Raw genomic sequence first — 24,431 nt, 5'->3', positions numbered from 1 at the left:
CATTTAGTTTGTTAGCACCAGTTGCACTGATTCAGCCGCTGCATGTTTAACTTGCAAACCAGCCGTCCATCCATGCTGCTAAATAATAACATAAACTACCCTCAAACTGGAGATTTTAGTCTTATTTGAATATGATTTGGGAGGACTCTTCCAGGACATTAAAACATGACACAAATAGTCTGATGAATACATGTAATTTGATATCTGGGACACTGATTTATCAAGCATATTTCATTCAGACTCACACCTAGAAAAAGGATACTGTATTTTTTGGGTGGGATGATGTCATCATAATGTTAACTGATACACACTTAGCAAGGCACTCAATATCTGTTAGAGACCTTTGTGCAACCGTGACAGCTGTTTCCCCAGAAATGTACATATTTGTGTTTCCATACATGTCCCATTTCACCATGTTGTCCATAACATAATCACCTAACAGTGTGCTTTTTGCATCCAGATTAAAACCTTTTTTTCTAACAGAGCTGTAGATTGATTCTGTGGGTATCTTGAAAATGTTCTACATCTCCTGACCTTTGCTAATAATTTGACTTAACAAGTCCCAGTTCCCTGCCTCGAAAGGGCATACAGGCAGACTGGAAGCACTGGTATTTATGTGACTTTGGAACGGCAGATATTTATGTGGTACCATTGATCGGATTTGGCAAATGTATGCATCCTGCCAGCTGGTTATTCCTCCAGTCTGGGATTAATCTCTGTGGTGACCTTTGCATTTTTTGGAGATGATTGTACCTATAGTATGGCTTAACATTGCTGACAGGTTAGTCCAGGAAGTAGAGAGAGAAAGAGATTCTTGTACTTTTGATTTCCATATTTATCTCAGTGAGATCCAGATATCTCAAACAGGTGTCCTGGTGTCACATACTGCAAAATGATTTAATGTTGCAACACTAAAATTCGTGACCAGTTCCATAGCAGACAAACAGGATTAGTAAAGTGGAACAGTGGCGGCACGTAGAGATGAGAGAGATTGATGTATTTGTATATGCACAGTTCAGGACAGTTGATAACAGCAATCTAAGTACTGAAATGGTAATGTGCATCCACATTCCTTCATATTGCCACTACTGCTTCATAGCCTTTGTACACCTGTGTGTGTCTAGATGAATGTGCTCAATGTAAATGTTTGAATCAAACGGTGGCTAAAAAAAAAAACACTCCTAAGGGAAAACAAATCTATTAAATCTCTGGCCCAACTCTGGCTTGTATCAATCGGCAGTCATCAAGGGAAGGTGGACTCGGCATAGTGGCACCAGATTGAAATCAGAAATCAGTCTCCCAGTGTCATGGCGGCCTCTTTACTGACAGGAAACGCAGACTGGAGGGTTGCAGATGGTAAAATGAAGTCTTCATTTATCATACAGTCATAAATCCTAAAATGCAGGCAGTTGCTGTGGGCGCTGGGAGCCCATGCCTGGTGCCAACTGCCAGGCAGAGATGCCGGCATCCTGGTGCCATCAGTGAGATAGCGGACATCTCTCTCTCTCTCTCTCTCCCTTGCTCTTTTAAGCCTGGAGAGATTTGTGTGTTGTTTGTGGGAAGGCCTAATAAGGTTAGCATTGATAACATTAATGCTACATTTGCCATGTGGACAGCGGCAATAATCATCTCCACCCTGACTGCCACATCCAGTCATGACCCCCAGTTTCTGACTGCATTTTCATAGTGTTATAAGCCTGACTCCCAATTCAACACTCCCAGAATTCACTTAATGGACTTGTCCATGTCATTGCTAGATAGTATTTGTTTTAACTACAGTATCTCCATTTTCGCCATTACCCATTTTAAAATAAGGATAAGCAAATGCAGTTTAAATATTCTGCTGGTTGGTACTACTGCTATTATTTCCCCTACTTTGTGTTGTCAGCGTGTTTGAATCTTTCAACAGTTCCGCCGTGCTAAATGTGAAGTGGCAACACCCTAAAGGGCATGCCTTGCCAGTGGGGTTTTAAGAAAAAAATCAGAGCCAACTGCATGCACATTTTAGATCAGACTTTGTACACCAAAGCAACCTTTTACAAAGCGCCATCTGAAAGTAACATGAAATTTTCCCCTGATCAGACAACATACATGCCTCACACAAACACCAGCGCCCAGCAAACACATGCTGAGAGATAACATAAAAGAACACGAAAGACATGAAAGCGCACATTGATTGTCCCTGTTCGCTTCAACCCAGGCCTCTCTCCCCCAGCGGGTAGGCACGCAGGCAAGCTGGTGGGTAGGCATTCCCTGTGCTGTGGCCAAGATTGATAGGCACGTGTGTGTGTACTGTGTTTGCATGTTGGAGGGAGTGTTGACACCCTCTGTGCCATGGCCCCAGGCCCTCACACGTCCACCCAATAGAAAGGGCAGCTCCCAGCAACGCTGGGTTTCCCGTCAGCCCTGCGGCCAGACATGACATTACCTCGGGCAGTGCCTCCCCACAACCTCCCCCATATATATCACAAACTGCAAAAATCACAATGGGACCGTGTGACTACACACACACACACACACACACTCTTTGACATGAGCTCTGTTAATGGCCGACAACAGGCTTCCATTTTGTTTGGCTCAGGAGAGTTTATGCAATATATAAATGGACAGACATAAGGACAAAGAGAGATATCTTTCTCCCTTGCTATATTTTCATTTTTACATTTGATCCCACTCATTGTGAGTGAACGTCTCATTGTTCACTCATTCTCACCAGGTCTTGCAGGGCTTTTAAGTCTGAGCGTTTTGGTTGCAAATGCTCCTAAAATTGAAACTGTGTGATCTGAAATTCAAATTGTATCTTTATTGGTTCACTTGTGTGGCTACAAATAACTTCCACGGTGGTTCTTTATTTGGTTCAAATATTCAGAAAGAGAAATAGTGATGTTTTGAAGTTTGAGGCTATCAGTGCTACGAAGTAGAAAAGTTGAGTTAAGTTGAGTAAGCATATTATATATTTGTACATATAATAAATATAAGTATTTCTGTAAAATTCACCTTTTTTTCTTTACAGTCTCTGGGTTCACTGCTGCATATTGATACCTTGCACATGATGTGATTTCCAGTCCAAACAGATGTATGTGATGCTGAGGCAACACATCACCACGTATAGTGTAGAGGGTCAATTTCTAAGCTTTGTGTTCTTGTGTCTTCACTAGATGCAGCAACAGGAACTGGCGCAGATGAGGCAGCGAGATGCCAACCTTACAGCACTAGCTGCCATTGGACCCCGCAAAAAACGCAAGGTGGATTCACCAGGGGCCACCCCATCAGGGACCGAGGTAAAAACCAGACTCAGTATATCATCAGTTTTTTTTTGTCCCCATCCAGTTGCTTGTGCTAAACTGGTATCTGCCCTTGATGACACTAGCTTAACTAATAACTGATGTGAACTTCAAAAAGTGGGAACCATTTAATTATTTAAGTTATACTTTGTTTGTCTGGCAAACAAAATACCATGATAGGAGATATGATTTACCATTCCTGATTTTTTCAATGACAAGCAGAACAGGATTCCTTTTCAAATATCTCCTTGCATTATTTTTTGTGTAGGCAGCTTTCAGTGCTAATTTTTCTTGTTCTGTCATCCCTGACTGTGGTAAGTTCAAACATGGAGGATTGCTAGATGATATGCAAGGAATGACTCACTGGATATCTATCTGCAAGAATAAAAAATAGAAAAGCATAACTGCTGGTAAGGCAGTAGTTTCTAATACAAGCTGCTGATCAGAAAGTCTGAACTCCTCTTAAGTGAAACCATTTTAAGAAAAGTTTGAGTTTTAGTGCAGGATATTTTCCTGATCCACAGACCACTGTGAACTTACCATGTGTCAGTAGATCAAGGGTTATAGTGGTCAAAAACTTGACACTTAGTAGTTGTACGAGTTTTCTAACATTGTTAATGTATGTTCAGTGACTGACTTTGCTCCTGGGACAATTGATCAATAAGCCACATTTGGCCGTGGCATTGCAGTTGACTTAGACTTGTAAACTAACTATCATGGCCAAGTTAACACCCAAACTACTTTCATTACAATTTTATACTTTACAGACAGTGTCTGTTTTACACACAGAATCAGGAACACACAACTTTTTACCTCAAGGTCTGATGTAATTAGACTTTGAATTTCTTTTGGTCATCCCAAAATTACATTTGTTCACTTGCTCAACTTTTAAAAACAAGGCATAATATTTTAGATGAACACATAATTTAAGTTATTTAATAATAAAAAAGTTTTTTATAAGGGTCGCATTAAAATCAGTTATCAAATATATTTCAAATGAAATTAAAGTGTAAACTGGAAATGAACTCCCCGGGAGAGTATGAAAATAACCTCTCTATTCAGCTGTCACAAAGAAAACACTGACACATTGTCTCTAATGTTTACAGAGGTGAGAAGAATGTGACAGAATCAATGTATGAGGTACCATACATGTGGCTCAGCAAACTTATTACTCCATTCAAATACTTTTCTTTAACTCTTAATTTAAAAAAACACAAGCACATTTGAGAACAACATTATAAACACACAACCGCAAATCAAGAATAGGAAATTAATAAGAGAAGCTAGAGAATAGACATTGCATACTGGATACTGTAGGGGGAGGAGAGTAAAATCAATTTAGGACCAAAAAATGTAGCATAAACAATATTTGAGGTTAGCATAGCCAAGAAAATGTTGGGAAAGATCATATGATCTGCTGCATTTGGCACCACAACAATAAGAAGCCACTTAAAAAGTTTTGCAAGTTGTACTTCACTGTGGGTGATGTACATGGGCTGCTCAATGGGTTATCACCATCCTGCGTTAAAATATTTCACTGTGTTGGTGGAGCAAGTGAAATTATTGAAATTAACGATAACTCAGATGAGATGAACCAGATGCCTTGGCGTCATTTTATTTGATATTATGTACTCATATTTATATTTTTCCCAGTTGTGAGTGAGCTGTGGAATGCATTATTGGGTCAGTGACACATTGTGCAGCCCTCTGAACGATGTTCTCATGTTTATTCATCTACAAAGTGGATGGAGATGAACAAATCTGAAATCTCAGATTAGAGTCATGAGCCAGTGCCCTTCTAGAGGCACCAGGGAGTGGGTTTGCTTTGTGGAAAAGGTTCTTTGTTGGTCTCTCTCCCCCTGCGGCCTTAGTTTTAGAGCCATTGTATTCTTGATGCCACACATCCTCTCCATGTTTTAGTTTAGCATCAGCCAAGTTTGGGATTGTGTCTAATAACCCACTCTCCACAATCTAAGTCAGAAAATATGACAAAGATGGTTGGAAATATCTGTGTATGTTACAGGGAGCATGGTGACAAACTCCCATGTGACTTGCCCAGTCTGTTCTTAATTAAGCTGAGCTGTGTTATTATAAGGAATGTCTCCTGTTTGAGGTTCCATAAGCAGTAACTTCAGTATCATATTTCTCTAGCACAGGGTCATACATGAAGTCATGCACAGTTGCTGTACCAAGTCACATTTTCCTTTAGGCACAGGAAACATTTGAATTCCACATATTCATCTGTAAATATGATGAATCTAAAATAGGCCTGAATTTTGAATGTCAATTGGTCATTTTAATAACCTACTTATCGAGTTGCATCTTCACATCCTTCGCTTAGCAGCAATATGCTGCCGAGGAGCATAGTAATGCACCCGGTAAAAAAGCATAAATAACAAAATAAAAGCATTACTTCTGGTCCTTGAGTGCAGTGCCAACCTCTTTCAGAATGTTTTACCCTGATGGGTATTAGCCTGCGACCTTCTGCTGCATTCAAAAAAAGCTTTCTCAAACTGCTTTCCCAAATGCAGTTATACAACATAAACATGAATATACATTATGCTGGAGTTGTTTTGTCTTTTTTTCTATTTTTTTCCCCCTTTTTTTAATGTCCTGTTCATGTTTAATTAGAGGGGCATAATGAAGTGAAGTCACAGTGCACCCCTCCTCTGGAATGATTGCAGAGGGGGCGGAGGAGGAATCTTAACTTATTTTCACTTCGTTTTCACCTCCTCACATTTCTTCATTTCACATGGGCTGGAAGCGCCCGCGGCGTTCTCTTTCCCTTCTCCAGAGCAAAGTGAATGTGACTTTTCTAAGGGGGTCACAGGATGCCTGGAGGCCTGTGGGTGTTACTGGACTGTTGCCTGCTCTTAGCTTCACTGAGGGGCTTGTCATAGATTTCATCTCCACAGAAATGAGCCGGGGGGCCCTGGCCAGGAGCACAAGCAGCCAACGTTATGAAGGGCCCATGCTGATTATTTCCCTCTGACATCGCATCCTGAGCTTTCCGCATTAATCCCAGACAAAGGCAGCCCTTCAGTGCTGTGCCAGAGCTCAAATTAGGAGCCAGATAATGGCCTTGTTGAGATCCTGCTCTGTTCACCGAGAGGCAGAGCTCCCGTTGAAATCCTCCTCTTCAATATTCCTTCCTTCCTGCTTGTTCTCTCCCTCGTCAGAGCACCTTTCCACCATGTTTGGACTGTGACGGAATTCAGGTGACACAATTTCACTCCATTCACCCCCGAACCCAACCCCCTCCTCACCCATTCACCCACCTTTAATTTGATGGTGGCTTGGCTGGGCTTGGGCCTGTGCCTGGATGTGGATCGCCACAGGCTGTGAAACTGATAGCCAGTCAAGACTGGAGTGTCTGTCTCCAGCCTGATCTAGTCTGCAGGAGGGAACAAAGGGGGCCTTACAGGGCTCCGCAGGGCGGATTAGTTCCAAGGAGCCAATGGCTGGGGCTGCTGGCTGATTCGCTGGAGGAGGGCCTGCTGTGGCTCCAGCGGTGGGTCACTGCACAGGCACACACACGCCGAAAACCCCCCTCCAGCTCACTAGTCCCCATACTACAGCCCTAACCCTCCAATCAGCACACATAGGCTTTTGAAGTGCAGCACAAAAGTCAAGGGTGAGCTGCCTTGAAGAAGGTGGAGGGATGAGGAGCTGGGACAAACAGCAGATAAAGGTGGATGGAAATGTGACGAGGGCACAAATGACCTTTGCCCTCAAGCTATTAGCGCAAATATATGGACACCAATACTTAAATACCCGATTAAAGTGTTGAGCTATTGAAAAAGGAAATCTTAATTCCCAGTCTGGTTAGGCACCGAACGCGAACAAAGTTAAACCTTCGTCAACGCTAGAATCTGATTTTTGTTTTAATTTTCTGCATGTATTTTGCTACTCTGCTGTTAACATCTGCTTACAGCAACTGAACAGGTACAAGTGGTAACAGTTTATATATAAGTAGACTATACCACATCCAGTCCTCTGCTCCCCCCTAGACACGTCAGTGTTTGTATGTTGTATACATAAGAGATAAAGATGGATTTTAGCTCAGTGTATCAGGGATGAGAAAGAGTTTGACAAATAGAGCTTTATTCACAATGATTCTTCCATCACACCCTCTACATTCAGTCCTTTCACACTTTGAACATGATTTGACTGTTACTGTTTCATTTCCCTCCCATTGATTTTTGTGCGTTATGATCTCCTCTCTTCACATTCGGTGCATCTTGACTAAATTGTGTTGCTACAGTAGCTTATGAAAGTCAGATAGAGGCTCTCCGGTATATCTAAGGTTCTGCGATGTAAAATTTGCCTCAACGCGTAATGTCCTGCAGTGTTAAACATGCTCAGGGCTTTGAAACATCCTTGACACATTTACGAGCACAGAGTTATCATCCAGGCACTTAGGCCATTTATCACATCAAAGGAAGGAGCTTTGTTTGTTGACGTAAAAAACGACAATGGCAGCTAAATTGCCCTGGTTTGTACAGCCACACTGCCTTTCTCCTATCTGTCTCGACCAGGCGCAATGCAAGGGACAAAGGTAGGCGAGCGATTTAATAGTGAGCACAGTCTATTTTTCCATTTGAATTCATTTCACCTTCTTTCTTTGAGGCTGTAGATCAGAAAGAAGGAGTGAGGCAATAGAGTGAGAGGCATGGGGAGAGAGGGGGAAAAGCACAAGGAAAACTGATGCCCTTTCCTCCAGCTAAATTAACAGGAATCACGTGGAAAACAATCTGAGTCTCCAATGAAGGAGGGAGGGGAGGGGGGGGACCATTAAAATTAGCCCCAAGCTATGGACTGCACCCAATATCACTAAAGCTGCACTCACTACAGATGTGGAGGCTGGCTTACAGGCAAACTATGCTCTGTTCTATAGCTACAATTAAAATCAACCTCGCTGCCAAAAAATAGGAGGGGGAAAGAGGGGGTAGAAAGGCAGACATGGAACATCAAAGACAGATTGAAATGTGTAGTCAGTAATAAGAGTGGTCTCCAAGCCCTGAGGTTCTCCACGGTCCCCTTGTTAATGAGAAATTTTGACCTCTGGTTTGTAAGTTAAACTTGTAATCTCGGTTAATGAAGTAAATCAATCCCAACTCGGGAGTGTTCAGTGTCTCTCCCTTTGCCTTCTTCCCGCCAACCTCCCCTCTGTCCTTCTCTCTTGTGCTTTTCTCCTTCTCCTTCTCCTCCTCCTTCTTCCTGCGTCCCTCCCAATGTGCCGCCTGGGAGTAAAACGGCCAGGTCTTCAACCAGACAAACAGGAAACTCACAGAGCACGAGGGTTCCGGAGCCAGAGGGGGGGCGTAAGGACTCAGAGGACTGGGACCAACCAGGCTGTTTGGTTAAGAAGGCCAACTGAATGCTAGTAGAAGGGACAGCGTGGAGGAAACCACTCACTCCTCCTCCCACCGTCTCTGTCTGCCTTTCCATCTTTTCAGCCCCTCTCTATCCAGAGTCTGTTGGGAATGGTATTTTGTTAAAAAGTCATGTCTGGTTGCTAGTACAGTGGCAGTAATGTACACAATGCTTACTACAACTTCCTCCTGTATTTACTATGACAGCATCTCTCTTTCTCCTGCTTTCCTCTTAGTTCTCTTCATGTCAAAACCATATACACATTGGGTATGTGTAATGGAAAAGGCAGCTAATTTAACCTTCTTTCTTTTTTAGATTCCTTAAACATGTGGAGCTCCAGTTTTGCTCTAAACCATATGGAGGCTTCAGTTAAATCCACTGGGGTGCATTGACATTAACCCCTGATCAGCTGTTGCATTTATAAAGTTATTTCACTGCTAAAGTAATGCAGGGTTGAATATGAAGTGGAACGAAATGACTTTAGCTTGACTTATATCAGGCTGTAATGAAGCATAAAGATTCCTGTGTGGGTTCCCCCTCTCTATACTACATAAATATGATTAAAGAAGGCACACAGAGGCTGTTATTGGTTTAATAATGTCAAGAAGATTGTAATATTAGTTTGACTTTACGTCTCAAGGCAATTGTGTATTTCCAATGAGGACACAAAGGAGAAAGAGTCGAGTCTTCAGAATGGTTACCGGGGCTCCTTGGCTGGATGCCATGTGTTCTTAGAGCTTTAACACAGTGCACTTTGCCAACTTTCCCTTCCCCTGCACAATGCAGAGCACAGTGGTACTCAACAGTGGTTGTTGCACTATGGACTATGGGTTAAAGCATTTAAAATGCAGCTATAGCATTAGCATAAGAAGATTTTTTTTTTTTTCGCCCTTATGTGGAATACATTTCTAAAGTTATCCTCTTCCATTTAGTTCAATACTTAAGTGCCTTGTACAAAATAGGAAAAACATAGATGCCTTAGATAGATCCCCATACGACCTGACATACCTGAAACATCAACTGAACATGACAATAACATTACATTATAGTTACATGGTACTGTATATACAGTATATTACATATTATCATTTACAGTCGTGTAATGAAAGCAAACCGAGCTACACACAGAGTAACATGTTGTTAAAAAATGTGAATCAGTTACTTTTAACAGTTGACCCATAGGGCCTGTGGATGAAGGAATTCTCTGCCTCAGTAGACGAGACAAGTTAGCAGTACCTGGAAAGATGAGATCTCTAGCACATGATTAGAATAAGGTGTAGCAACTGACATTTTGAGATAAAGCATACAGTATGTGGCAAATAATGGTTCAAAAAAGAAGTAAATCAAAGCTAAAACTGCAAATAACATCAACTTCCAATTACACATAGACATGAATTGTAAATGCTGGTGTAAACAAGACTCTATAGCTGTGCTAGCAGCTCTGTGAGGCTTTACTTTGACACAGCTTTGCTTTGTACTAAATGCTAACATCAGCATGCTGACATGCTCACAGGGACAATGCTAACATGCTGATGTTTAGCTGGTATAATGTTTACCACGTTCACTATGTTAGTTTAGTGTGTTAGCATATTAACATTTACTAATTAGCACCAAAGACAAAAGTCAAGGGATCGTTCCATGGATATCTGGCTCCAATTCAATGGAAATCCATTTATAAGTTGTTAAAATATGTAACTAGAAACCAAAGATGCCAACCTCATGGTGGCACTAGAGAGAGAGTCAAGAGATAACCAAACCAAATAACCGGTAACTATATAGCATATTGAATATATGGTAACTGTCAATTTGACTTGACATAACTGGCCTTAATCCCCTTATTCACTTGAAGTCACTGAAAAGGCTTCCACTCACACACATATACACACACAAACACACAGGCAGTCCATGTTCATGTAGCTAACTAAATGGGATCTGGGCTTGTTGTCTTATAAACGTGACATCTAGGAACAGGTTTACTTTTGACCATAGACTGTATATAATATATAATGTATATAATATATACAGTCTATGCTTTTGACTGTCTAATAATTTGAGCACTCTGATTTACATTGATTACATTCTCACATTAATGAGAGCGTCATGCGTTTGCACTGTTAAAGGGCTGGTTTTGGACAGTTTGAAGTTCAGGAGTGCCTCATGGTCTACATAGTGGTATGCTCATCCAGGAGAGCTCGAGTCACGAGAATACAAGAGTTCATCTGAAAATCCCTAAAATTACTGAATCCTGCCTCACTATAGCTTCAACAGATTATTTTAAATGTAGTTGATGCAGGCCATTTTTAATAATCCCTAAATAAGCCTTACATTTATATATGTACATAAATGTACACACAGTATTAACACTGTAATCTCCTTATTTAGATAAGAGGCTCCTACATATCCATATTCATGGCAAAGTAGTGATCCCCCTCATTTCTGCCTTTAAAACTTTGCCCTGAAATAACGGTTAAATATACAGTTTTGACAACAAAGTTGAGCCCCGGGCACTTAAAAGATACCCATCTTAAAGAAATTAATTACCTCCCTTGTTAATCTTGATATAATTAAATTTCTGAAGAATGAAATTTGCTGCCCCCCCCCACCCCCTCTGCCTCGCTGCTATGGAGGCGGGTCGATAATGGCTGGCTCTCTAGCTAGCCTGCTGGCCAGGGACATGGGGACAGCCTAACATCCTGGGCCCCATGCTGTGCTATACCGCACTGTGCAAACCCACTCTCCTCATCCTACGCCTTCACCACTCATAGGGATAGGCAGAGAAAACGCCTCGATCGCTGCTTTGCCATTCTGTGCCTGCTTGAGTTTTCTTTGTCCTGGAGGAGATAGAAACTCTGGGCCTCCAAATTCTTATCCTTAACATGTGATAATGTTGTCGAATGACTTGAGAGTTTTAGAGCGCGGGGCGCTGCTAATGAAGTTGTCAACACAGAGCCTCTGAAACTTACATGGTGGAGCCCTGGAGAGCCCTGAGAGTTCTTTCTGTTATGGCTCACTTAAGAAACTCCTGTGTCTTTGTGTGACTTACTGTCGTTATTTATAGGACCTCCTGCTGATGCTGTTAGATTTAACCCTGATTGCTTTCAGGGAGCAGAACATTTTCTTGTCGCTATGTGTTTAAGTTTGTTTTCCTTTGACTTTAAGTTTTATGTCAGCTCCATTGTCAGCTGTCAAGGTTTGAGCCTGGGGAAAGAAAGGAGAAAAAAGCTGGAAAAGATCTTTCATTAGGTGCTGGCAGGGGGGCAGAGGAATGCTACGGAGGGTGGATGAGAGGTGGTAATATGTATAGAGTAGGCAAAATACTACAACTAGATGGCAGAAATGCCAACACAGAGAGTAATTTGAGTTTTACAGAATCTGATTCAGGACTTTTCATCGTGGAGGTGTGTGTCATGCATCCTGTAAGCAGCAGTTCTCTGCTTAATACTCAGTACTAAATAATTGAGCACCATCTGTACATTTACTGCATCCTAGCTGATCTCTTGCAGTTTGCATTTTTTATTTTTCTGTCAAAAAGAGGATTTTTCCAACATAATCTACACATATGCAGTAGTTGTCTCTCTTGACTGCTTACCTTGATGTCTTAAATAATGTATGTGGGAATGTCATTGGAAGTGAACCATTGGCATTTCAATAATACTATGCAATGATAAAAGGTTGAACAAGGCAGAATATGTAAGGTTTAAGTGATGCAAAGCTATACAAAAAAGACTGCAGTGCCATTCAATAAAATGTCTATTGAACCATCATATATGATCGTGAAATATTAATTGTGTTCATCAAAAATGTATATCCACTCACTTAACCCAGCAACAGATGACAGCATAATTGTGAAGCAGGAACATAAATTGCAAATGTATATTTGTTTTGATGAGCCATGGCAAGTCTTTCCTCTCTTTTAACCTGTTATGGCGAAATTCAGATTTGTTTACTTGTGAATATATCAGTGAGTTGATCGTTACCACCCCTAAAAAACACTGCTGTTAACTACCCCCAATATCCCCCTCTCTAAGCTTTTTACTACAGGCCCTGGAGGCTCCCCTTTTTTCTCTGTCTCCCACCGTTAGAGGTGCTGGTTTGGCTCCCAGTTACACTTAAGCTATACCCCTCATAACCTGGACCAACCACCAGCTATTTTATTCAGCAGAGATGGTCCGTGTAAATGAGCTGCTCAAATGATTCAGGTCGTATCTGTCATTCCTACTAAAGACCATTTATTTCATTGTTTTGTGATATTGTTGTGATACAGTGTCCTCTATTTTGTCTTTTAACGGAAAAAACAGTACATCTAAAATTAGCTTCAGAAAATGGTGAAAGAGAACAAACAAGGCGATCCATTAGTGAGGATGGGTTATTGGCTGGCTTGCCTCTTCTCATGGCGGCCCATTAAAAGTGGTAATGTCTGCCTGCAGCAGTGCCTGGGGAAGAAGAAGGAGGCCATGGAAGGCATATTTCACATGCATCAGACACTGGAATTAAATAGACCAATGTTCCCTAAAAAGACTGAAGTACATCTCTTTCTGATGTGCGTCCCGGGCAAAAATTCATTGATCTTAGAATGTCCCTTGGCAATTATAAAATATTAAATCCAAGTCGCACTTTTCGGCTCAGCTTAATTTTTTTTTCCTCGCTTTTCGCTGCTTTCCATTTGACCAATTTAGAAAAAAAAGTTAGAAATGGATGGCCATGAAAAAAAGGCACTGATAATAAAGACTGTGCCCACTTTTAGATATCTTTTGTTATGTTTCTGTATTGTTTTTGCAGAACATCTCAGATCATTAAATGGGATGAGGTCCCTGCAAAGCGGAGAGTGCCTGAAACATGTCTTATTTCAGCATCAGAGCAGTGATAACCAGGAGTGCAAATGACAGGCATTGAAGCACACAGTGGGGGTGAAATTTGTGTGACATCTTTATTTCTGAACGCAAGGTCCTCTGAGCTGCTGATGCCTGTTTCAGCACTCTGGGGATGACAAATATTTGTCAGCTGCTTTCCATTAGGTTTGTGGCCCTGGTGCTCGCCTCCCTGGCCCCTTTATGTCCCTCAGAGATTACAGAGGGGTCTGCAGTTAATTGCCCAAATCATTAAATTTAACATATATCTCAATAAATATAATCAGCCAGCTGTTTGACAAGGTACACAGTTCATTAAGTGTCCGTGCTTGTTTGTCGTTTCCCTAATTAAGATTTAGGATCGATCATTGAGTGTGTAATGTACAGTGCAGCTCGGCTTGCACAGGGAGTCTCTCTGCTCAAACGAAAAAGGAATGGCTTCCGCTTGCTAAAGCTTTACCATTTAGCACACTGACTGCAATGGGAATTAGACATCCTGTGCTAATTAGGGAGGCCAATTAACTGTGAAATTCAGGCGTTTTTGACAAATAATCTCAGCAGAATTCAGACATCACCATGCACATGAATGTTATCAGTCCTGAATGGGGAGAGGATAAAGGCTACTGGCTCCAGTTCTGTTTTATATGTGCTGCTGAAAATGTTGCATCCCCTCACTGCTGTCAGTTAGCATGCAGTCTATTGCTGTCTCCCAAACTGCCTGAACGGGCCCACTTTCTTACATGCATATGTAACTAAAATCCAGAAATATGATGCCCTTTATGTGCATTGTTATTCTATGTTTGGCACAATTTAAACCACAAGTTAGTTTTAATGTAACTGTAATTGAAAAACATACACAGATACACAGATATACAGTTAGTTAGTGTTGTCTGAGAGAAAAATTATTGTGATAACCACAGAGCTGTGCTAGTTTTAAACACTGTGTTTTGAGGTCTGCCTCTGGTTTGGCCTCTAAACAGCAGAACAATGATGTTGTCTTTTGCCGTGTGTGAGAGGGCAGCAGCCCAACACTTGACCTCTATTCGCTTTTCCCGAAACAAAGAATTGGCATCACCAGAGAATCTCAATGTTTCTGTGTCTCTCATTCCCATTTTGATTCATGACCACATGTATTTTTTAGATTGCATAAATTATGTATTTGTTGGACTAATGAACGCCCTCCACTGATAGAACTTTGGGAGAGTTGTGAATAGCTAGCTATGGCCTCTATCACCCGCATCAGTGTTCTGATTACATGTCACGGCTCTTCTGAGCAATAGATGTGGTTTGGCCGAAAAAGACATGCCTGGCCTTTTGGAGCGATTTTTATATACACATGCAACAAGGTCCAGAGAGCCACAAAATGTAAACATACCTCCTCAGCTGGTCTGTGTCACTACACACCGCTGCTTTGTTGTGTGTTTGTATATGTACGTGTTGAGATGTGTGCAGTAGTGCGTGTGTGTGGTCTGACTCGTTGACAACTATAAAACAGGCCCCTGCTGTCTTTATTACCTGTCCGACCTATCCTGACTACTTTGTTCCTGCAATACATAGAAACACATTTAACCGTGCTTGTGTTGGCGCTTTCTGTTCAGTTGGAGTCTTAATAGAAAGCCACCATTACACCATGGAAGGTAATGGCTGTGGGTGTATTCTGAAGCTGTTTGGATACCAGGCAGCGCCGGAGGTGTGTTTGCTGGGCGCCGGTGGGCAACTCCTGCAGCTGCCCGCCTCAGGTTCAGGAAGAATTGAGTACTTCCTTTTACAAGATGTGTAATTATTATGGCAGACAAGGGTGTGGATTTAAACCAAGTCAATATGTAGATAAGCGTTATATACACACGCACACACACATACACACACAGCTGCCTGGAAATGATGCTGTTGTATGTGGTATAATAAAGCAAGTTGCCAAAATGCTGTGCAGGTAGGAAGGAAGCCTTCTGGGCCTGTGGAAGAGGAATCTGATGGGAGGAATGAGGCCTGCAGGAAAGTGCCAGCAAAATTGTAATGAAGAACTCCTTAACTGAGTCCAAATTTTGCAATGCTGCCTGCCATTTTTACCCCCAACACACCTCAGATTCTTAATTGACAGTGTATTATGCGATTTTAATTTTGACCTTGTTTTGCCAAATGTACCTTGTTGTGGAATCACTAGACTTTTCTATCTTTTTCAGCAGAACTAGTAGTAGTGGTAGTATAAGTACTGTGTTCATATTAAAGTTGAATTAACATCATAAATACCCTGAATTGTAAAGGAAACATTTATTTCTGAATAGCTGTAAAAACTCTGTCAGCCTCTCACCCTGGCGGCTTGTTGGATAAAGAACAATGACACTGGGGGTCACAAAAGCTCACAGAAGCTCTCTTTGCAAAAAAAAAAAAAAAAAAAATCCCCCAGTAAAGTTTTGGTACGTCTTTCTGGGCCATCTATATAAAACATGAAATTCTACACTTTCCCCAGAAGAGCCTGGATTTTAATCAGACCTGCTCTTCAGACAGTCGTTCTTCCTGCCTCTCATACTTAGCAGGCGTCACATCAGGTGCATGGGGACCCATGACAGCAGCACTGGAGCTGAGCCTGTGATGGCTAAATGATGTCAAAAATGGCCCCATTTATGTCAATTTGAGATCAAGGACCAATTCATAGTGCGAACCGCCGCCGTAAATGTGCTTTCTAATCTCCTCCATCTGCATATCCACTGTGGCCCCTTGGTGCGTTCCCTTTTCTTGTAAGTGAAATGTGTGACTGCTCATATGAGGATTTATGTGAAGGCTGACAGTTCAGCATACAGCACATGTCTGCAGAGCAGTGGGATCCATCGTGCCGCCTTTCGGTCTCTTATCTCATTCTCAAGTCAGTGTCTGTTAGCACTCGGGTTCGGCGTTATTCAGTACCGTGCTATTTTGTTAGCCTACTCTTTTCCCTAATTAGGCCATTTGCAGGATGCGTTCCCCTTAGTGTGGTCATTTATGTTCGATACCAGTCTGCACACTGAAAGGCTTTTGTTAACTGGTTGTTCCTATTTGGAACGTTTCGCAAAGACATCAAAGGGTGGACCACAAGCCTCATTTGGCAACTTCTCCCAGCTATCCATCGGCTGAAAAACACCCCAGTGCCTTGATTATTAACTCAGTCACCACCCTCTCATTCAACTTGAATTAAAAATTAAAAACCAGCAGAAATGACAGTGCCACACCATTGAAAGTAAAGTGTGCAAAACCAACAAGGGCTCATTAGTGAGTAGTTCTGAAGACAAGCATTCTGACTTGAGACTCATTACACTTCTCCTATTTTAACTCTAATTGGGTTCATTTTATATATGAAACGCCTTGAATATTTAATGTTGAAAAAGTTCTACTTCTGATACTTTATGTAGCCAAAGATACTTGGCCTGCGTTAATTGTCCAGGTTATCAGGCAGGCTGCTAGCAGTTTCTCACTTACTCACTCTCTCTCTATAGAAAACACCAAAGAGAAAAGACACTGAATACACTGCTTGGTGGATTATTGATTGGTTCATGATCTTCAGACAAATAAAGCTGATTTATAAATCACAACAACAACAAAATCATCATCTGGATTGTTGTGCTATTAGCTGCTGCACTGCTGTTGCACTACTCTGATTGTAGACAATAGTACATTCTATTCATTTAATAGCCAATAATATCCAATATGTGAACAAAATGTTATTACCCACAATCCTAAATGGTGTTGCCAACTTAAGCTACAAAGACACAGCTAATAAAGCCATTGCAGTATTTAACAAGTTGTTCAGCTAGCCAGGCTTAGAGCATTTTAATTAAATAGATTAAAAACAATGTTATGGTTTCTTCCTCTGCTTGCCTTCACACAATCTTTTGTTTCTCTCAGGTTGAAAAGAAAGAGGGGGTGGGGGGGAGAAAAAGCAAGATTGTGTTTCCAGGCAGGAAAGTTTGAAGTTCTTTGTTTGGAAGCGAGGTTCCGGGTGCAGCACACTGTTTAGCTTGGTGACCCTGTGACTGTCTTCTGAGGAATTGTATGAGCAGCCCTGCAGAACAGTGCTCCAGGGTCAGCTTTCATCTTAGCAGTAACCTGTGGACTTTGAAACTCAGGGCGATGGAATTGCAGCTTTGTCAGTACACTACTAATTAGAAAATTCCTGACCTCGAGCAAGATGTTTTAATTATGTGTTGTGTCAACGAGTTTGCAGATTTAATCCACCGTTGATACACACTCAAGTGTGCAAACTGTGTCGCACATTGTAGTAGATCAAGTGGAATGGTGAAGGGGCATTTTGCTCCATCTTTCTCTGCCCCATATAACCTTACGCCTCTCCTGCACCATGTTTGTTAAGAGCCATCACATGCTTAAGTAGCCAAATTAGACGTGGAGTTAATGTGTTAGCTCGTGAAAAAGCTGGTCTGATTTGCCTTGGTTTGTGGGAGGCTGAACAATGTGACAGTATTGTGCTGGGTGTGAGCTCTCTGTTGCAGTGAGTCAGTGTGAGGGAAGGCAGGAAGGGGTTAAACAGAAATTGAGCGGGGATGCTGGGGGCAGCAGTGCTGCAGAACATAGCAGTGTTCGTGCGAAGGCAAGTCATTTCCCGAAACACTGCAGACACATGGCCTGCGGCACTCTAAAACCTTTGGAGACCAAAATGGCTTGCAGGAGTTAGAAGTAATAAGGTGTTTTTTTGCCTTCTTTCTCCTTGACTGAAATTCTGCACGGTTGCTATGCATTGCCATGGAGCTGTGTAGCTGTTTTTATGGTTTATGTGGGTATTAAGATGCTCTGCAACTGGCCATTTTTGAGATTTGTTGTTCTTTAGTTGTGAAGCAAATGGAAGTTGTTTGTTTTGAAAGTAATTCCCTCATTTTTTTTGCCATGATCAGAATGCTAGACCTCACTCTTGTCCCTTTGTATTTTCCCCTCTATTCTTTCAGTTTTTTCCTCTCTGCTGCTCACAAAATGACAAATTGAAAAAAGCACATATGAGACATGAAAAAGCAGATATGGCAAATGTGTTTCACTGTGCTCCATTTTTAAGAAGCACAGTGACAATGGCAGCTTCGTGTTTAGGCTTTGCCACAGAAAAGGAACCTGTGATAGAAACAAAGGCCGTCTGTGTTGGTGCATGAACATAAAGCTGTGGTATTAGTCCGTCCTGACCTTTCTGATTATCGGTGGACTGAACCAAAACCTTTTTCATCCTTTCCCCTGGTTCTGTTAATCTTGGCTGCCTTGTCTGCTTCAAAGAGAGGCTCCGGCTTATAATCTGGGTATGTACATCTGTGAATTATTATTCTAATTCTTTATACGTTTATTAGAGCTGAATAAACTCCACATCAAATACATCACTCGGGCAATGTCAGAAAGCCCGGGGCAAATCAGCCGACATCTGTTAACTCTTTCAAAATGGCCTCATCCAGCATGTCTGTGGGCGTAGAGGAGCGAGAAAAGAGAGAGGCGAGAGAGGGAGAGAGAAAGTCTCTGTTGCTGATTAATGGCGGCCGTAGGAGAGGCGTTTCAGGCCGAGTGTGGAGATGAAGCGGGGCTGCACTCCCACGGCTGGGCTCCACACTGTAAACACTGTGAAGGGACGAGGCAGCGTTCCCCGACTGAAATGCGGCGTGGAGGAGAACATGTGGGAACGCTTTGCTTCCTGGCACCTAGTCAGTCAACCAGGCAGTCAGTCAGTCAGTCAGTCCCTCAGTCAGTAAATTAGTCAGCCATTCAGTGAGTCAGTCAGGCCCTCAGCCAGTCAGCCAAACAGCCAGCTTTATCTAGTCTGTCAGTCAGCACATCACAGAGTCCCTCAGTCATCCAGCATGTATTCCAGTTTGTCAGTCAGGCGCTCCTGATGAGAGGAGGCCCATCAGGACTAGCTGACTACCTGCAAGCCACTTTAAAGTTTCTACCAGCCAGCTGCACTTAGCAAACACAATCACTGCTTGCTAGCTGCCAAAGTGGCCTAGCATTATATACAAAATTCATCAACATTTGACTAGTGGCTGCTGTTAATTTCCACCCTGGCTTTAACTTCATAAAACACCACCTGGTTCAGCTTTTGCCTCACTTCTTTGTTTAGCTTGTCAACAGTCGTTCTCTGTTGTGCTATATATGTCCTCCTTGCCTGAAGCACAGACATCAGACTTTAAACGGATTTTTCAGCATCAAAGTAATAACAACAATAGAGTAATGTTGCATCATGAACAGCTTATCTATCTCTCAAACAACATGGGGCTAGTCTTCATCCTCCAACATGAATGCTGAGCAATGTTTTTCCCCCATGTTGCAGTTTTAGTTGACACAGTATGTTAGCCACTGTGTCGTCACATACTATTACATACAGTACATGTATGTGTGTGTGTGTGTGTGCGCGCGCACACTTGTGTTTTCCCACCATGCAGCCCCTGTCTGCAACTTCTGCTGTGAGGAGTGGAGTGCTGAGACAGCAGGTTGGCCCTGTGCAGGGCCGAGCAGCTCTGTGTGCCTGGCAAAGTGGGCCATTAACCCACCGCCCTAAGGTGTGACCTGGGCCAAATCCAATATTGGCTCCGGCATCAAGGCACAGGTGCCATTCAGGGTTCAAAGCCACAGATCAGCAAGAACCCCACCACCACTCCTGCCCCACCCCCCTTCCCCTCTCTCAAACAATAAAGGACTGAATGTAAATTCCTCAAGACACCTACAAGCATCACTGCTGCTGCCGCACAATTGGAGACAGAGAGTCAAAAGCTCTAGTGAGAGAGAGAGGGAGAACATACATTATTAATCAAAAGTAAATTTAGCAATATAGGAATTAATTTTAGTCCTCTCAAGGTTGAAGTGAACGTTGCTGGTCATCAGAGGGCTGCAAACATGAAAGTGTGACCTGCTGACTTTGTCTTTTGGTTAAAAACATCAGACTTTTCTCTGTACATCTGAATATCATTGATGTATAGAACAATGGAATAGCATACATAAAGGTTAAAACTGTATTATTCAGAGTGGTTCTGAATGTGTGTGATGCTCAGCAACATTTCTTCAGTCTCCACATAAGATGTGTACGGGAGCAAGCATTCATGGATTCAGGGGCATCATGTGACCTGCAATTCCAAATGTGGACACTACACTAAAATTGCCACACTCATAAAGTACTGTACGTTATTTTGAGTCAGTTCAACATAAAGCTGATGTTAAGTGTCACGAGCCACAAGAACAGCTCGAATCTGCCTTAGCATTGACTCTACAAGTCTCAGGAACTCCACTGGAGGGATGTAACACCATTCTCCCAAAAGATATTCCTTCATTTAATGTTTTGATGATAATGGTGGAGAGCACTATCTAATATGTTGGTCTAAAATCTCCCATAGGTGTTCAATGGAATTGAGATCTGGTAACTGTGAAGGCCATAGCTTATGATTCACACCATTTTCATCAGACCACTCAGTGACCCCTTGTGCCCTTTGGGTGGGGGCATTGTCATCCTGTTTCTCCTCTTTTAATTTGTCACCCATCTGTACTAACGTGCTGCTGAAAATTTGTTGTGGGTGACCTCTCTAAATATTGGCAGACGCTATCAGTTATTAATAACCTAAATTTGCTGATGTTGTGACTGCAACATTCATGACACATGGTTGCAGAATGTACAAATGCTGTGTGATTTTGTGCAAACAAGGAATTATTGACATTTCAGTAATTTATTTGCCTGATTGCCACATCAGAATTTGATCAGTGGCAAAATTTGTCACAGGTTTCTGGTTTTCCTTTAGTCTGTCTTTTATTCTATTGTGTTGTTTTCCATATACTGTATTAGGCTAATTGTCTGCTGCTCAAAACACACTCTGGCACACTCTTTCTGCTCTTGTGTGCATGCACATGTCTTGTGTTGGAAACCAGTGGGAGTGAAATAGTGTAAAATAATGTGCCTGGCCGTCTGACCCTTTGTCATGTATGTCAATGTGGCTGAAGACCAGAGCCAAAAGAGTGGCCTTACTACATATTATCTTCCTCCTCTCCTCTCCCGAAGTTCTGTCCCTCTCTCTGTTTTTCCCTCTGTCCCCTGCTCCAAACAAGTCAAATGTCTGAAGAGATGTATCGAAGTATCCCTGCGCGTTCTGTACGATGGATATGTCATATGACATAATGCCTCCAAGCGCCCATCACAGATAAAATGACAGATGCTGTTTTTTGCCTCATGGATCTTTCTTGGCCAAGCTGATTTTGAGACTTTCAGTTTTGCTCTCCCCCTCTCTCTCTCCCTCCCTCTCTCTTTGTTCCTCTGCTCTCCTGCGTTTTCTCTTCTTCTCACTTTTTCTTTTCATCCACCATGACCTTACAAAGCCTGCCATTTTGTTTTTCATTGAATTTTAGACACAATTACTGTGTAATTGCTGGCGACAGGGAAAGCGTGGTCGTTGATGTCTCGCTTTCCTTTTTAACTGACACTCAGCCATCTGCTTTGGTTAGCGTTGGTGTTTACCCCTCCCATCCCCACTCACTCCTCCACAACATGATTTCCTGCGTGTACTGACGAGAGGGATCGGTCTCCATAGATACCAACAACAACACACCGGTGTTTGGGTTGTTGGCATTCTTTATATGGAGGGCATATAAAGACAGAGGGAAGAGGAGAGGCTGCATTGAGTGAATTCCTGGATGAGCGCTGACCTTTCTGCCTGTATTTGGATCACTTAAGGCTGTCCCTGTCCCTGAAAGGAATGAGGCATTCTGGGAGCTGTGGTGCACTACCTGGGCGGCAATGTCTGCCTATATTCGCTGTCTGCCTCCTCCCCACCATCACCCGCTGTGGCTACAGCACCACCCCAGCACTGACTGCCAGTGGCGACTACTGCCCATCCGTCCAGGTGGATGGATGGCTTTGATTGGTAAAATCTGTGGCCCTGTCGCCGGGCTCACTCGTGAGTGGCAGTAATTGGCATGGCAGTAGGCAGGCCCATCTTTCACATGTGGTCAGCCATGATTGACCTGATTAGACCAGGGTCGTTCCCCAAAGTGAGGGTCTAGTGTTCCCCGGGGTGATGAGGAACTGGCTATGCTCAGTGCGTCAACCCAACTTCCTCCCAGCATGTCAGTATTACAGACCAGGGATGGTAGATAGTTGAGGTAAGTTGGTGGGAACAGTGGCCTGGCTATCCTCACTCATCATCCAGTGTCCAAGGGTCAGAGAGTGTACAGAGGGAAATTTGAGACAAGGCATCGTCATACAGTGTACAGAAAGACAAGCATATGAGGGGGCGGGTGCTGGAGGGACTTTGGTTTGGTTCTTGTAAATTCATACCCATCATATGTTTGCAATTAAGCCCTGTCTGTACTGTGTGTTTACAGAGTGGTGCAATCAATGTAATTGTGAGAGGGTGTTCCTGACTGGAATGTCTGTCTTATTTCTCTCTGCCTGGGTTCAAGTGGGCACTTGCTGGATTTGTTTCCCAGTGTTTCTCATTTACAAATGTAAATGCATCTCTTGATTTGTATCAGCCTCTGTATACACTCCCTTTTTTATCGTTCTCATTTTTCCTGGATCAAATACAAACAACATGGGCTCCATTTCAGAGTGGAACGTCAGCTCAGATCTATGTCAGCAGCGTTGTTTATTTAGAGGGAAAATCTGTTCATATTCCGGGCGATGTAAAGAGCCATAAAACACACTTAAATAAAAATGATGGTTTCCCTTGCCATCGGAGCATGTTGCCAATGTTTCTCTCAGTCTTGTGTTCAGCCAGTTTAAGAAAAAAGTCTCAGAGCGCTTGGCTGCACCTGAAGATCTGGACGTTATTAGTGCATCTTTTTGATCTCATACATGCTCTGCAAGAGGGATTATTTTTCTTAATTGGAGGTGTACACTTGCTTGGAGGCCACAGCATTCCTTACGATTGATACTGTCAATGTGTTTGCCATTCGACAGTGATTACTTCATTTACTGAATAGGAAACATAGTGTTGCTTACTCTAAACAATGTTGTGTTTCACCATGGTAACTATCCCTTCGACTGCGACACCAAGACAAAGATCCCTTTCTTCACTAAAGATAAAATGAGGACAAATTCCCTGAAAGAGAAATTGCAAAACACTTGAGGTTAGGGTTTATTGTGCTGTAGGTCACTGTAGCAGTACTGATAGCCACTGTTGATTAATATCAAACACCTTTGCCAGTTGAAAACTCAAAGCTGGAAAATTCCTTTCTGTCCCTGGTTAGTTTCAGGATTCCTACACAGCTTTGGAAGGGTATGGAAAATCAATGTCATCATTTCCCTGACTGGAACAATTTTAGAATTGGACAGAAACAAGACAAAGAGCCTACAGCCATGCCAATGGCTCTGTGAGGCTATACTTAGGCACAGCACTGCTTTTAGCCCAATGCAAACATTGTCATACTAACATGCTGATGCTAAGCTAAGTATAATGTTTACCATGTTCACCATCTTGGTGTAGTATGCAAACATGGGACATGCAAAGAACTGGAGGCTGATGGGAATGTACCTGCAAATGTGGTTTTGCAGGTACGTGGTCATAAACCAAAACATAAATTGAAATTTTGACCTGTGGGTGGCACTAAATGAAAAGTTACAGGATCCCCAAACTTAAAGTTACAGTTCATCCCATGGGGAACATGAATGTCTGTGCCAAATTTCATGGAAATCCATCCAATTGTTGTCCAGACAGTTCATCCAAAACCAAACATGCCAACCTCATGGTAGCGCTAGAGGAGAAATCAGGCGAAAGTTATTTGTTATTAGAATTCATTGTATGGGAACCATGAATGTCTACATAAAATTTCATGGCAGTCCATGCAGTAGTTGAAATATTTCATTCTGGATCTGCTGATAGATTGATACTGCCATCCCCACAGCCATGCTAGCAGCAATACTAATCGCCCACTTTACCCTGGACACTTTGTTGGCACAGTGTGAATTTCTCCAAGTGATGCCGTGGTCAGC

General features: G+C 42.4%; 1 protein-coding gene across 2 annotated transcripts in view; it reads left to right on the top strand.

The window, feature by feature from the left end:
* The window catches only part of LOC108876903 (transcription initiation factor TFIID subunit 4), an 82,938-nt gene that overhangs the window by 55,940 nt on the left and 2,567 nt on the right, over positions 1–24,431 (top strand). For both annotated transcript variants that reach the window (XM_018666704.2, XM_018666705.2), the window contains one exon: positions 3,159–3,281. In XM_018666704.2, the coding sequence (XP_018522220.1) occupies positions 3,159–3,281 (123 nt within the window). The remainder of the gene's footprint in view (positions 1–3,158; positions 3,282–24,431) is intronic.

This window comes from Lates calcarifer, linkage group LG2 (genome assembly GCF_001640805.2).
Source record: "Lates calcarifer isolate ASB-BC8 linkage group LG2, TLL_Latcal_v3, whole genome shotgun sequence".
Lineage (NCBI taxonomy): Eukaryota > Metazoa > Chordata > Actinopteri > Centropomidae > Lates > Lates calcarifer.
Note: the sequence above shows the minus strand (reverse complement) of the source record. Positions and strands in the feature narration are given on the sequence as shown.